Raw genomic sequence first — 15,113 nt, forward strand, 5'->3', positions numbered from 1 at the left:
GCTGCTGTTGCTGCCCACAAAAACCTTAAACTGATGACACACTTCACGTGGAGGTTTTTCGCCTCTGGCCCGCTCAGCGTTCAGTGCTGAGCGCTCAACGCTCCACGCTCAGCGCTCAACTGCTGCTGCTCGACTCTCTGCTGCTGTTGTTGCTGCATTTCCGCCTGAATGGCGTTTGTGCTTGAAGCAACTAACTGCCTGGGATGGAGTGAGGCAGAGATTGGTGGTGGGGATGGAACTGTGGCTGTTTGTAGCTATCACAAGTGTGTCACCGAGCGAGAGGCCCAGCCACGTATCAGTATGTCTGTGTGTGTGTGTGTGTGTGCGTCGTACTTAACGTTTTAAAACTCTACTCCGTACATGGCACACTATATTGACTTTGAAGCATAAAAAGCTTTTCTGGATACTCCAATTCACAAGGGGGTGGACTCTTTATTACAACCCTCTCAAATGAAGCCTTCATGTGCATATGCATGTGACATGTGTGTGTGTTTTTTTTCTGTCTGACTCTGAGTGTGTGTGTGTGTGTGTGTGTGTGTGTGTGTGTGTGCTTGTGCACTTGAGTGTGTACGTTTTGGTTGGCTCGGACGAACTAGAACAAAGAAACGGGCTAATAACATCCAGCGAACAAAACGAGACAGCTTATGTGGATATCTTCTTAGCTGGGGAAATGACAGAGATGTCCTGTTGATCTGACGAATTCCATTCAGACTCGAATAAATTACAAAAGTCCTGGACAAAGCTCTTCAAACTAATCATACGGCCGTGCAGCTCGGTAAAGCTGCGCTCATCGAAGACTTTCAGGCGTATGCGATCCTCTGTGTCCTTGGTCTCTGAAGCTCGATCGAAGTACGCTTTGCGCTGCTTCAGAAGCTTGGTGCACTGGCGACTGCAACAAGTCACAAAATTTACCATGTCCTTGATCAGGCTCTGAGCCAGGAGATAGCGGTTCAAGTTATCCTCCTTCCCCTCAGCTGGATTTGCACCGGCTACTTTCTTGGCAGATTGGTCCGGCTTGAAGTTGTCCAAAATGAAGGCTTGAAACTTGAGTCCAATGGTCTGCAGCTCATTTGTCATGCCGCGCAAGCCATTTAGAATGAGATGCATCAGACCCTGATGAATGTGTATATGAATATCTGAATACCATGTGAATCGATTACTTACATTCATTTCGGTCATGTAGTGCTTGTCTGAATAGATTCTGTAATCGGGCCACCAGTCGTCGTCCGCATCATCTTTTTCATTCGCCATCTCCTCCTCAGATACGAAACGTGTAGAGACTATTGTACACAGCGTCTCAAAACGCGGCAGCATCAGCTCTACGATAAGGCCTTTCAGCTCAGGTTTTACATACAATGGGGTGCGCTTCATGGCGCTCTTCTCGATCTGATTACTTTGGATTTTTGGGGCTGGCATTTTGAGCGAATAAATGGAAAATATATATAACTAGATGCTTTTAGAGTTGAGTGATTAACAGCTCCGACATGTATGTGAGCTTACTAAATAATACAATCGGCATAAATGAAATCAAAGTTTGATGTTACAGCTGCCTGAGTTTTTAGTACCTACTAAGGTCTTCAACTCTATACAAAATAATACAATTTTAGCATTCGTGAATAATCCATTCAATTACTATTTTTCTTTCATTTCATGTGACACAAGCTAATTCTTAATTAAATAACATATTTCAACAATGGCAAATCAAATCGAAAAACGTCCTTTGGCTGCTGTTTGATAATGTATACGCAACGTTCGCCAGCGTATCTGTATTTGCCATAGGGTTTATAAAACTGTCTGAGCGAGCACACGTGCAGGACACTAATACGCAGATAACGTGTTGGTTTATGCAAAATGCAATGTGCGTTTATGTGAATGTATGCGTACATCTGTGTGTGTGTGTGTGCATTGCTTGCTTTAAGCTAATTGTTGCTGGCGCTTTTACCAAATGCTCGACGCCATTGTTGCAGTTCCGCTTGCTGCTTCTGCTTTTTTTTTCGGCTCCCCTCCCAGCTGTTGGCATAATCCACGTAGTATATATATATGTATATATATATATATATATACATGTGAGTGTGTGTGTCTATGTGTGAGTATTCATTGTTTGTGTTTAAACCACAAACAAAAAAAAATAAAGAAGAAGAAAAAACCAACAGAGCTCGCAGTTAGTCCTCGAACTGGGATGAGCACAGATGCACAGCCAAACGGAGCGACAGAACTTGGTGACAGTTCTGCCGGGCTGTCGGGTTGCCGGGTTGCCGGGCCTGTCGAGCAGACAGTGGGGCAGTGGTGCAGCACCGGGGCCGTCTGCAAATATGTTGGTGTAACAACTTTCGAGATTTGTGTCAGCTCGTTTGAGAATTAGTCGTAGGTTTTAGTAAAATTAAAAAAATGCTGTCACTTTGTGTGGCTGGCATTTGCCGTCTCATTGTTCTGCCTTTGCGTCTGCATATAGGCACACACACCCATACACATACACACGCACACACACACATTCACAGCCAAACACATCTCCCCATATAGACATGCCCGAATAGACTTATAAATGTGTGAAGAGATTTGGTTTTATTTCGGGCTGGGCCTGGGAGCTATCTTCAATTATTTATGCGCCGCAAAATGTGCAAAGTAATTTATTCAGATTATATGCGAGAAACAGGCAGCGAACCAAACGAAATATATAATAAAAAAAACAAAAAGGGAGCCAGCCTCGAATGAAATGAAGATGAAGCCCTTTTCAAACGGCCGCCAAGTGTCCAAAGTCAAGTGCACGAAATTAAGCTCTGCACACCTGCCGGATGCTTGACGGCATCTACCTCAACTTGGCCGTAAAATTTTATGTTGCTATAATTTAGCTTTAAAATCGCACCACACTGTCCCCGTTACCCCCACGGCCCAGCCACCACCGGCATGCGGCGGAGGCGGAGGAGGAGGGGCGTGCGGACGGACAGCACCTTGGCGCACGCACTTAAACGGAAATAAAATAAAATTACAAAAAGTGGGCAACTTTTTTTTTTTTTTTTTTTGACGTAGCGATTGTTATCCTTGCCGCTGCTGCTGCTGCTGCTGTTGTTGTTGTTGTTGTTGCTGCTCCTGTAAACGGCTGACAGAAAGTGATTTAGAAACTATGCCAATGCTGCTGCTGTTGCTTCCACGACTGGCCCGCTACAGTTATTCAGACTTGGGGTTGTGCTGCGGCGTTGGGGCATTCAGTTTGTCGGGCCGTTGGCAGCCATAAAGGTGAATTTAAATTTGGTATTTTTTGCCGGGTCGCGTTTTCATTTGTGCCGCATAAAATATGCCATTGAAATTTGCAATTGAAATTGAAATGGAAATGGAAATTGAAGTGCCTTAACAACTCTCGACTTGTAAATAAACGTTTAACTGCCACGAGTGTAATGCAGAATAAATCAATACGGCAATTGATTGCACAGCCCTCACAGTGTGCCAATATGCCAAGAATGTCAGAGTGGCGTTTACATATTTAATGCGCTCTAACTGGCTTAATCAGCATTACAAAGTAATTAGAGTTAATTTCTTTGTACCTGTACGCTTCTCATATGCCCGCTCTCTCTCTCTCTTTCTCTCTCTCTCTCTTACTGACGCACACGCACACCTGCGGCGCTAGCACACGGCATTTTTGTCTTGCGAGAATGATGCTGCGAATATTTGTAAACTGTTGCGTGGCAATTTGCATGGTTAATTATCTATTAACCTGCGCATAACTTTTATACAAGCGGATGGATGGGGGCCGGTTACCTGCTACTTGTAGATATTAACACACACACTCACACACACAGACACAGACACATGCACACACCCACACCCACACCCACACTCGTATATATACAGAGACAAACAGAGCAGCGCGCACGCAAGACAAATATGTATGTATATCCGTTTCCGCTTGCTGCTCTGTCGCAGCCATTGTCGCTGTCTCTTTCCTGTTTTTGTTATATAAGAGGCAGACAACAAGCGCCGAGAGGAAGCGGGGAATGGGGGAGCGGTATAAAAACAAGTTATGCTAATCTTAATGCGATGCCATTTTCAGTTGCCATTCACAATTTAAAGCAGTCCTTTTGTTCTGATGCCGCTGCTGGCGCTGGCGCTGGCGTCGACGTCGTCGTCGTCGTCGTCGTCGTCATGCCGCTGCATGCCGTAATTTATGCTTATTAAATATTTGTGCTTAATTAAAATTTAATTTTAACTACACAACAGCTGCCTGCAACTGGCAGCTCCCAGCCAACAACTGACAAAATGAGTCCAGGTCGGGACTCGGAACCGTCACGGATGTTGCTTGAGAAAGGGTATGCAGCGAGGCGTTTCCCCAGTTGCTCAGATTGAAACAGAATTCAAGGCCATTTTTACCTATTTATTGTGTATTAATTATACATATATTTGCGGCCTTGTGATTGATGATGGTTTGGGCTGTGATGTGCATAACTTAACTAATTTAAAAGGGAATGGGCATCCTCTCTGCTCTTTTATAAGCTTCAGTGGTCAAGGATTTAAAAAAAGTTTTGGTATTTCAACTATTTTAATGTAGATTTTTTAAGCAATATCCGATGTAAGCTGAATTTTTCAAACAACATTTTCCGGATACTGTGCGAAAACAAATACAAGGGAATACAAGCCCCTTCTAATTGAACCATTTGGGCGTAGAAGGATACTTATAATCAATTTGAACCCTTTTCGCTTAATTTTTAAGGGGCCGCAATCATCCTCAATCGATCTACATTATTGACACATTTTTGACAAATTGCCAGGCTGCATGGATTCCGTTTGCGGGCAGTGTGCTTTCATTTTTATTCAGTTTCTTTGCTGTTGTTGTTGCTGTTGTTGTTGTTGTTTTTTTTTTATATCTGAAACGTGTTTGGCATCATAGAACGAAAGGAACTACTCGCAAAAGGTTGCATACCTTTCGACCCGACTGGGGAAGCAGGTCAACGGTGTGTTATATTTGTTTGTTTTACTCTCAATGCGAACCCTTGTCAAGTGCAACCCCCGCTGCTGGCATTGCTGTCGTGCTCCTGACGTTCATTTCTGACTGCTCTTCTGGCATGTCCTTGCTCCGCTTTGGCGCCTCTGCGCCCCTGCCCAGCTCTGCTGGCCTTAATTATGTGCGGCCCAAGACAAAATCAAATGCACACGCCACTCACATGCACAGAGTCCTCTGCTCGCCGCTCCTCTCCTCCGTTTCTCTGCTGTCAAGTCTCAGCCTAGTTAATTGCTCGTGGCGCCACTTGACCGAGCTGCTGCACTGCAGCACGCTGCCTACTACCCACCTACTGCCTGCTAGTTACGTTTACGTTTACGTTCAGGTTGACAGCTTAAACTAACCGCCCGCTGCCCCACCTACGACACGACTTTACTTTCGACCGCCTCTGGGTCCATTTTTGATTATTTAAAGAGACTCGGCGACCATTGTCTGGGCTTGACCTCCCGGCTGGCCTGGCTTCCTGCCTCGGTTGCTTCTCTTGTTTATTTATTTGCCGACGCCTTTTCGTCGGTGCCTGGGCCATGTCTTTGTCCGGCTCGCTGCGTTGCCATGCACAATCTTGCAGAGAGCTTGCTTTGATGTGCTCCTATCAGAGCAGTTCATCGTGCTCGACTTGTGCGCTACAGGCCCTCAGAAAAAAGGGTTCAAATTACGAGTACTGATTTGAACTAGCTCAAAGGGTCAGCCATTGTTATCATTGCTCTTTGCTCAATTGTCACGTGGCACTTTAAAGCACGTTCCGAGGCGACTTTTGAGACATTTTCCTTTGTGCTGAATATCTCAGTTAATGGCAAATTTATTTCTTTAACGAAAGTCTGGGCAAACATTCTCATCATGTCTCATGACATTTGCTTAAGACAAGATATTTAATTGCATAGCCAGTTTTTTTTTTTTTTTCAATTTCATTTCGCAGTCCAGCTGGGAACTTAAGCTGGACCGGAAGTCTGTATGTGTATATGTGTGTGTGTGTATATATATATGGTATATGGCTGTCGATTCATTGAAATGCCTGTGGCCAGCAGGTAATTGTGAATGTCACCCCTTGGCAGGAGACGGGGATAAATGAACGGAACAAGAAATAACGACCCCACCCAAAAAATGCCACATCCAGCTACTTAATTTCCGTTTCTAGTGAATTTCTTTGCGGCTAATTTTGTTGCACAAACACAGACACATACACAGACAGAGAGAGAGAGAGAGAGAGAGAGAGAGAGGGAGAGAGAGAGCGAGAGTGGCACCGGCTTGAAAGCAGAACTGGGCCACTCACACAGAGACAGATTTGTACAAATGAGTGTGACTCTATATACACTCACACACACACACACACATACATATATAAGTACAAATGGATTTTTAGTGCTTGCCATTTTCGCTGGCCTGCCGTAATGCCCGGCGCATAGTTTTATTCAACCGCATCACAGCCCGAGCGAACTAAGAAATTATAATCAGGTGGGGCGTAGGTGACTAGGGATTGCCCTGTTTTATGAATGCGAGCAATTAGTTGACCGAGCGAGTTCTATATATAGATAACGACAGCATTAATAATGCAAATCGATATATGCCATAACGGCGGAACTATTATAGCACATATTATATAACAATGTGAAATCTCTTTGTCATAGAGTCCCTTTCAGTCTCATTTATCCAACTGCATTATACCCTGCTTTATGTGCATATTCCATGGGAGCTATAAAAATGCGAAACCCTTAATGTTGCCTCACTCAACAGTCTGCCGCCAATGGCAAAAGAGCAACAAGCTGCAGCTGCAGGAGTCGAGGCCATGCGGAATGGAGCTGAGCGGCGCTCACTTCCAATGTTTATTGGCAGCCATTTAATGCAGCGTAGTACGTGTGTGATACCGAGTACGGATGCTGCGCTGTTGTCCTGTTGTCCTCTTCTCGTGATGTCCTGTTGCCCTGCGGCCAAGCACCGTTCCGCATTTGGCCATTCAATCCTTTCGCTGTGACAGCACTCCTATGCTGTTGAGCGTTGAGCGTTGAGCATATTAAGCCATCCTGAAAGCCGATTGCACGCTTTTAACCCGAAACTCAACGACTTGCCGTCTCAGACAGAACTTTTAGCTGGGATGCATAAAAGCCGCATGGCCATTACTATCAGTTACAGTCTCTGCCAAACAACAACAACAGCAAGGATAACAACAATGACGGGATGACTGCTGCCATTGTGCTTGGCCCGCACTCGTATTGCCAGTGAGTGTTTGCTGCCATTTTTATTTGAAAGAGCCAAGAACAGGGTTCATGGCAGATGTGCATTCACTTACTTTACCTCCCAGTCTCACTCTCTCTCTCTCTCGATTTGTGCCTCTGTCTGAGGCAGTGTCTATGTCTGTGCAATAGCATCGCATTGTCCGTGGTTCATTGTCTTGTAGCTAGGTTCTCTAACGTCTGCGGTTAGCATTTCTATAGACTGCTGATAGTCCAGGCTGCGCCCCTCCATTTTCCACTCATTTTCCAGGTAAGTCTGTCCCATTGTGAACTTATGTTGTGTGTTATGGTGGCACCCCCTTTCCGCTTCGTTGTGCCGCATACTTTCGTCTGCCTCTTTAACGGAGAAATTGAGGGGGGGCGGGGGATGTGATGGGGGCAGCGCACATTAGTTGCGTGGATGGCTTGTGGCATGTGGCATGTGGCAAGTGGCAAGTGGCAAGTGCAATTTGAAATTAACATCAATAATTAATTTCGATTTGCTGCAATTACAATTGGCCCAGAACAGAGGCAGTCCGGTGCTGCATTACCAATAGGTTTCTGTGTGCATTCATTGAAATGATTCGCAAATTGATTGATTTATTATAGATATGTATATTTAACGTTGCATTAGTTGATGTGGGATTTCAATTGGGGGCAGGTATCATGTGTGCTGTGGCTGCTGCTGTTTCAATAATTATTAGAAACGCATTTTATTAATATATAAATCTGGATAATTATCCAAGCCCATCTACAAACATATCTCATGCGCAGGGCTATTTAGTACAAATCTATGTGTATGAGAATCCGGAAGGCTTTAAATTTCAATGCAAGGCCCCAGAGTTAACGACGGCCGTGCCAGTGGTAAGTCCATCATTTGCAGCTCATCATCAGGTCGCAACAGTTTAACGGCTTTATTTATTATGTATCATACACCAAAAGCAATTAAGTAACAAGTAAGAAAGCTCTAGTCGAGACTGCTCGACTACGAGATCCCCTGAACCCTTGGAGCAATAGATATTTCAATAATTTTTCGCGACTTTCAGTTTACACAAGAAACACGCACACACACACACACACACGCACGTACGCACACACAGGCATACACACGCATACAGACACACATACACACACACACGCATAAATACACAAACCCATACACACACACACATACACACACACATACACACACACATACACAAACACATACACACACAAGCAACCACGCATAAACACGCATGGGCTGCAGTGTGCGCTTACTATGAGAACTTAATTGTTTAATAACTTTTTTTATGGACGAACGATCTTCATGAAACTTTCAGATTATAATTATAACATGAATATGCATGTAATTGCCAAAGCACAAGTCTCTAGTATTTGAAATACGCTTATGACAAAAGTGAGGGTGAGGGGGTGAATTTAGAGGTGGGGGGTAAATTTTAACAAAAATCGAAATTGTATAAATTGCATATAAGCATACATTAAAAATTTGGAGACTCTAGCAATAAAGGTGTAGAAGATATAATTTTATAACTGGGTTTCGATAAGGTTTTTTATCGATAAAAAAAGATCGAGATGAGTTATCGATTTTTAATGATAAACTTGATATGCGCGCTGTAATTACGGACATTTTAAAAAAATTTGAAGTCTCTAGCTCTTATATCTTCTGAAATCGCCGCGTTCATACATACGGACAGACGGACAGACGGACAGACGGACAGACAGACGGACAGGGCCAAATCAACTCAGCTCGTCACCCTGATCAAGAATATATATACTTTGTGGGGTCTGCCACGCCTCCTTCTCCCTGTTACATACATTTCAACAAAACCATTATACCCTGATTTCCCATTGAAAATGGGTTCAGGGTATAATTAAGTACAGTAAGTCTTTGGTACGAATATTCCCAGAGTGTTCCATTTTATTCATTATTATATCAAGTTTCCCTTTCATTTGTTCATTTCATAATGTTGTAAATTGTATTTAAAATTTTTAATTTTTTTTAAATTAAGGAGGAAAATGAAATATCCACAGAGTCTGTTGCTGAAGCACCAGTTGATCCTGATCAAGAAATGGTTTGTTTTATTATTTCATTTTTGTTTCTTATGTTTTATTTTATATATTTTTTTATTGCCTTGATTTGCTTACAACTAGAACTCCCCACCTGATGAGCCCATTGTCGATGAGAATGACATTACCAGAGAGGATTTTTGGTCTATAGATAATGTGGTTAGTTGCCTGGCATATTTACATATTCCAGGCGAATTCATAATACGGTTACTTACCCAACTAAGCTAAGCAATAATCTATTTTAATCCCCCTTTAGCACTTCTATTGCGGCTGATTGCAGCTGCAGCTCGATCAGGAATTATAAACATGACAGCAAGTGCTGTGTATATATTTGCTCTAGATGCAATAGTCACTTACTACATGTCCTTGTCGCTCTCTTCTTCTTCGCAGGCAACTGACATTTTCGACGACAGTGGTATTCAGCCCAACGGACAGACGCAGCTGACGCACGAGAGACGTAAGTTCAACTGCAGCTGGACCTTGTCCGGATTTTAATTAGGCAAACGGCTAATGGAAACCATTTTGCTTTTGCTTCTATTCTATCCTCCTGCAGCATATCGTGGCATTAAGGGCGAAAAGGGTGATCGAGGACCCAAGGGCGATAGTATACGCGGTCCACCTGGGCCGCCCGGTCCGCCGGGCCCCAAAGGTGATACAGCCTCGTATCCGCCCTTTGTGGAAACACCAAGTCCGGGGGCTGTAAGTATTCAAATCAACCTAGACCGCACCGAGCTGGGGGCCCAAATATTTGCGACAGCGGAGCTGCAGTTGGATTTGAACTGAGAGACAAATGCAATGCCAACTCTGGGTGTCATCTTGCCAAATGCAAATATAAGCCCTGTCTTGGCTTAAAAGCGCTTTGGCTTAAAAGCGCTTTGGCTTAAATGACAAAACTATTCGTGTCTCGATTGCAGAAATACACTGGCGATTGTACATGTAATGCGTCTGATATCCTGGAAGCCTTCAAGGACAATGAAGCGATACGGGAAACGTTGCGCGGCCCGCCCGGTCCGCAGGGCAGAGATGGAAAGACCGGAGCCCCTGGACTTACCGTAAGTACATGCGACTACTTTAGACTTAGTTTATACAAAGGCTGCGGATTGGCCGGCCAAAATGGCAAAGGGCAATATTTGTCATGGATCTAACGCATTTTCAATTTCATTACACACATCTTCTAATCTCGATGTGAGTGAGGGAGCGGTAATAGGAGTGCGATGCTTATCGCTAGCCAGTAGCACACACACACACACACACACACACACGCACACGACTGCCAAGTCAAACATCATAATTTGTGCGTGTGTGTGCGTGTAGCCGGAAACGAGGAAAAGCGTTAACGTGAAAAAAGGAAACGAAAATTTCTTTATAAGTTTTGCGAGCAAACGGCAGGCAACTCAGGCTTAAGCACTTATCCACTTTGGCTGCCACTGGCACTCGTTATATTATCTCATCAGTTGGCTACGTCTTTCGCTATACAAGTTGTATCTATGTGAGAATACAAAGAGTCCACTCTCTCTCTCTCTCTCTCTCTCTCTCAGCCTGCTTATGTCTGTCTATCGTTGTAACTGTGTGCCAGTTAGCGCGTAGTTTATTCAGCGTACATATGTGCTCTTGTGTGCGTGTGTGCGTGTGTGTGCGGGTCAAAGGCTAAGTCCACAGTGCTACAACGAGATGTTAGCCTCAACATCCACTCAAGCCGAAAGTGCCTGTCACGGCAAAGAGCCAAAGATACTCGTAACTTTTATGGGGTTAGCCAAAAATATAAAAACCTCTCAGATACGTTCCGTCCATGTGCACATAGAGTCTCGCAGCTTTAGTCTACTCCCAGTTAACAAACAACATGCAAATGCATTTTATTTTGGCCAAGTCAGAGACAACACTCTGCCTAGTCTCTCAACAAAGACTCAACTCTCATTGACAATGTGCTTAGCAACCTGTGGAACGCAGCCTCTTCAATGCGCTGCAATATATCAAAAGAAATGCGGTATGCAAAACATTTCTGTGGCTAACAACAAGCAGCTAGGCGAATATGTCTTGCCCGAAATGTAGAGAGGCTCCAATCTGACCCTTGGGTCCCAGCCAGTCCTGTTGTCCTTGCTGCTAGTCCACCTAAAATGCTTGAGTAAAATATGGCGAACTGCTGCGCATACCGGAAATTCCTGCGACAATTTTGTTGCTCTACTGCTAATCCCTTAACTAATAGCAATTAATTTAAAAGACGACGATAAGCAACCGAGCATTATAGCGACAACAACAACAACAACAACAACAACAGCAGCCACTGAAATAACAATGTACAAAGGACGACGGCAACACGGACAATCCGAAGGCAAACACAACACGCAAATGGCGCACAGCGTGTCCATTTTGCATAAGATTAAGGACATAGAGAGACACATTTTTTGTGCAACACCACAGCCAACGTACCCACAGCTCGACCCCAAACCAAAACCAAAACCCAGAGCTACCCATACCCTTGGCCTGGCAGCTGGGCCGCGTAGATTAATGAGCTAGGGCTAAAACGCGACGATTATGTAAATCGACCGCAGCCAGTTAAGGCAGCCAGCTGGCAACAGGCCTCCAAATAGTTTGTAGTCTATATACGTACATATATATATATACATATATATATATATATCTGTATATAAATACTCTATATATATATGCTCAGTTTATGTAGCTGTAAATGCAGACATAGCCGTAGACATAGTCGTAGTCGTACAATCTATATGCACGCCCACTAATGTGATTTATTTCTTGGTCGCCGGCGGCGTCGTTTTTCCTTGTCTCTTCCTTTCTCTTCCCTTTCTCTTTTGTATTTACAGGGTGCCACTGGCGTAACTGGCGCTCGCGGCCCGGAAGGTCCGCAGGGGGAGAAGGGCGAGCCAGGCGTCGACGGCATGCCCGGAGTGATGGGTCCACCCGGACCCCCGGGCCCGCCTGGCTTGCCAGAGAGCTATGATGTGAGTACAAGTTGAATTCGTTTTAAAAATTAATTATACGAATAACACGAGTAGAAATTGTCGTGCTTACGCACTTATCTTTTCATCACACGAACACACAACATTTATTTTCTTTTAATTTCATATTACTTTAAATATTTAAACATTAAAATATTAAACATTTTTTATTTTATTCAAATATCATTCAAGTAACATTCATCTTTTACATACTTGTGCTTTGGCATTCTCAAGTGTGATGAAAATCATGTTTATTATTTATTTTATTAATTTTAAAGAGAATGCCAAAGCAATACCCTGTACAAATTTGCATACAGGGTCTCCATTTGCATACTAACCTTTAATTAAATACTCTTGCAGCGAGCGCGAGAGTATCAAGTCTTCGGCCAGCTGAAGATATACTAAATTTTCAGTTAACTTTACGCTGTTTCGTTTGCATTTGGCATTAAATTGCAACTGTTACGCTAGACCCAAAACGGTAAGGCGCTCGTCCGTTTATCTATATCCGACGGATGCTTCCAATCACGCACGTTCCTTTTATGAATTGTGCGCCTCGGCGGCGCATTTGGCGGCAGGCATCGGTCATGTTCTGCTCGCCACACAATTTGCCTAAACCAATTTCCTTCCTGGGGGCAGGGACGCACGCCTGGCGAGCGAGCAGCAATCGACTGCACCTGTACACTGTGAAAAATTGCTGCCCAGATTTGGGCCTGGCAGGCCGGCGGCAGGCAGTCGACTGCTTCGACGGCTCAGGTTTGTTGTCGCAAATGGGTTATCTGTGCTAATAATCTTAAAACCACAAAGCTACAACAGCAATAGCAACAACAACAACAACAACAAAGCCAGCGCCTTGAACAACATGAACACCTCGCCGAAATGCCGAAACGTAAGTGTCCTGAACACGCAAACCGAAAACAAGCCAAGCCCAGTGCCAGTCCCACTCTTCAATGGAGCTCCCCCTTTTGGCGACGTGCAACTGACTCTGGCCGTGGCTCTTGCTCTGGCTCCTGCGCTGGCTCCGGCACAGGCACTGGCTCTGGCTCTGGCTCTGCCTGTGGGTTTCTGATTCAGGTCTTACGGAGTGCTGGCATGCCAGCTTGTGGCAATTACTGTTATCAGCGCGTGGCGCGCAGTTCACGCGGTTAAACGCGCTAACACGCATACTGATACTCGCTCACACACACACGCACACACACACAGGCACATTTGTATTGCTGGCTTTTAACCCTTTACGGAGAGCAAAACTTTTATTTTTTCGCCAGCTTTATCATCGCATTTCAACGCCGTATGTTGCCTGCTTGGGCGTATCTCAGCGGGCTCTGTCTGTCTGTGTGTGTGTGCGGTTGTGGTCGTAATCATTATCGCGCTGTTACGGTTATGAGAGTGTCAAGCTACTTATGGCTAACGCGCCAGTTAAGTCAGACGCTCGCTCAGTCAGCCTCCCATTGTTTTATGCGCTCGTCGGGGGTTTATTATCATTGTCGCATCGCTGGGTTAGGGCAAGGGGCGATAGGTGGGCGTGTTTTGGAGGCGTTTCCAATTGTTGTTGCTCTTATTGTTGTTCTCAAGCGTTTTGACCTTGTTACAGCCATGTGCCCAGGGAGGGCAAAAAAGCTTTTAAGTTTATTAGAACGACTTTTGATTGTTGACACAGAGACAACTTTTTCAAATAATTTTCGACGGGCCCAAACGAATGAGACTAGGGAGACGATGAGGAGGAGGGTGATGGAGTAAGTATGCTGTCCCCCCCCCATAAATTTGTAAAAGTTGCAATTTTACTGCCACAGCTTGAACTTTGAACATCAACGAATTGAAATCATATAATAATACGCTTTAATTCCACACCCATTGTTTTATGCTATATATTATAAACAAATCGTACCACAAAATATGTATTCTTGTAACAATCAACACATAAATAACAGATAAATTGGAATCCTACCAGGACTTTCAAGGTATAAATATTTAACAATTTCATTTTATGTTCCCACTAAACCAAAAAAAAAAAAAAAAAGAAAACAATAATAGAAATATAACAAGAACAAGAAAACAAAAGCACAAGTTTGCTCTGGGTAAGCATTGGCCGCAAAAACCTAATGGACTAGAACCCCTCGGTGTCATTAGTCCCAAGCATTAGGGGCGTCACACACACACACACACATGCACACACAAAAGGAGGCTCATCAGGTCATTAATCAAATTTCCCGAGTGTGTGCATGTGTGTGAGTGTGTGTGAGAACTACGTGTATTCTTGTTGGGTCAAAGAGGCCATCAAAGGTCGCCCGCTGCTTAAAAAATGGCCCCAAAATACATGTATCGAAATATAAATTGTACAACAAGCAAATATTTAACAAATTACTATGCTTACCTTCCCTCACACACACACACACACACACTTACATACCTATACACAACAGGAATCCTTAATGGGCAACTCGATGACCGGCCTACGCGGCTCCACCGTTACCCAAGCAGGACCTAAAGGAGCACCAGGCGAGAAAGGTGAGCCCGGACGACCAGGAGAGCGCGGTGAGAAGGTGAGTCAAAGTTCAATTCCAGCATTTTTCCAGCACATAAATACTCGCATGTATGCAAGTGTGTGAGTGAGTGCGTATGTGTGCGCATTGCAAATTATCCGAACCACATTGTTGTGTCAAATAATAACTTCTGCTCTATTGATTACTCAATTGATTTCGAGGCTAGAAACATCAAATGCCAATGACTGCCAAAGAGATGGGGATTTATATCCCAAAATCCAGTTCCCAGTAGCCAGTATACAGTCCTCCCTGTCCATATGCCATATGCGAATCACACTCAACATGATAGATGCCCCAGTTTTAGTTGTCGCATTTGTACTTCAGCTCGCAGCAAGTGGCCATCGTTTAG

General features: G+C 44.2%; 2 protein-coding genes across 17 annotated transcripts in view; one reads left to right on the forward strand and one right to left on the reverse strand.

Annotated features, from left to right (window-relative positions):
• Window positions 1–15,113, forward strand: part of LOC6581788 (collagen alpha-1(XVIII) chain) — a 54,069-nt gene that overhangs the window by 26,864 nt on the left and 12,092 nt on the right. For 8 of the 16 annotated variants that reach the window (XM_044009502.1, XM_044009496.1, XM_044009494.1 and 5 more), the window contains 9 exons: window positions 7,972–8,061; window positions 9,210–9,272; window positions 9,352–9,426; window positions 9,658–9,724; window positions 9,821–9,966; window positions 10,182–10,319; window positions 12,093–12,230; window positions 14,153–14,182; window positions 14,645–14,764. In XM_044009502.1, coding sequence (XP_043865437.1) covers window positions 7,972–8,061; window positions 9,210–9,272; window positions 9,352–9,426; window positions 9,658–9,724; window positions 9,821–9,966; window positions 10,182–10,319; window positions 12,093–12,230; window positions 14,153–14,182; window positions 14,645–14,764 — 867 coding nt within the window. The remainder of the gene's footprint in view (window positions 1–7,971; window positions 8,062–9,209; window positions 9,273–9,351; window positions 9,427–9,657; window positions 9,725–9,820; window positions 9,967–10,181; window positions 10,320–12,092; window positions 12,231–14,152; window positions 14,183–14,644; window positions 14,765–15,113) is intronic. The other 8 variants (XM_015162041.3, XM_015162039.3, XM_015162037.3 and 5 more) reach the window with 4 other exon arrangements.
• On the reverse strand, window positions 396–1,554 carry LOC6581789. Its single transcript, XM_002007475.4, has 2 exons — window positions 1,165–1,554; window positions 396–1,113 (listed from the first exon to the last, which is right to left on the reverse strand). Exons 1-2 carry the CDS (start codon window positions 1,414–1,416, stop codon window positions 643–645), a joined length of 723 nt encoding a protein of 240 aa, XP_002007511.1. The 5' UTR covers window positions 1,417–1,554; the 3' UTR covers window positions 396–642.

This window comes from Drosophila mojavensis, unplaced genomic scaffold, assembly GCF_018153725.1.
Source record: "Drosophila mojavensis isolate 15081-1352.22 unplaced genomic scaffold, ASM1815372v1 contig_74, whole genome shotgun sequence".
In the NCBI taxonomy this organism is placed as follows: domain Eukaryota; kingdom Metazoa; phylum Arthropoda; class Insecta; order Diptera; family Drosophilidae; genus Drosophila; species Drosophila mojavensis.

Coding starts and splice junctions, on each gene's coding strand:
- LOC6581789 (XM_002007475.4), bottom strand. CDS start 1,416: ATGCCAGCCCCAAAAATCCAAAGTAATCAGATCGAGAAGAGCGCCATG. Junction 1,114..1,164: donor ACTACATGACCGAAATGAAT/GTAAGTAATCGA, acceptor CACATTCATCAG/GGTCTGATGCATCTCATTCT.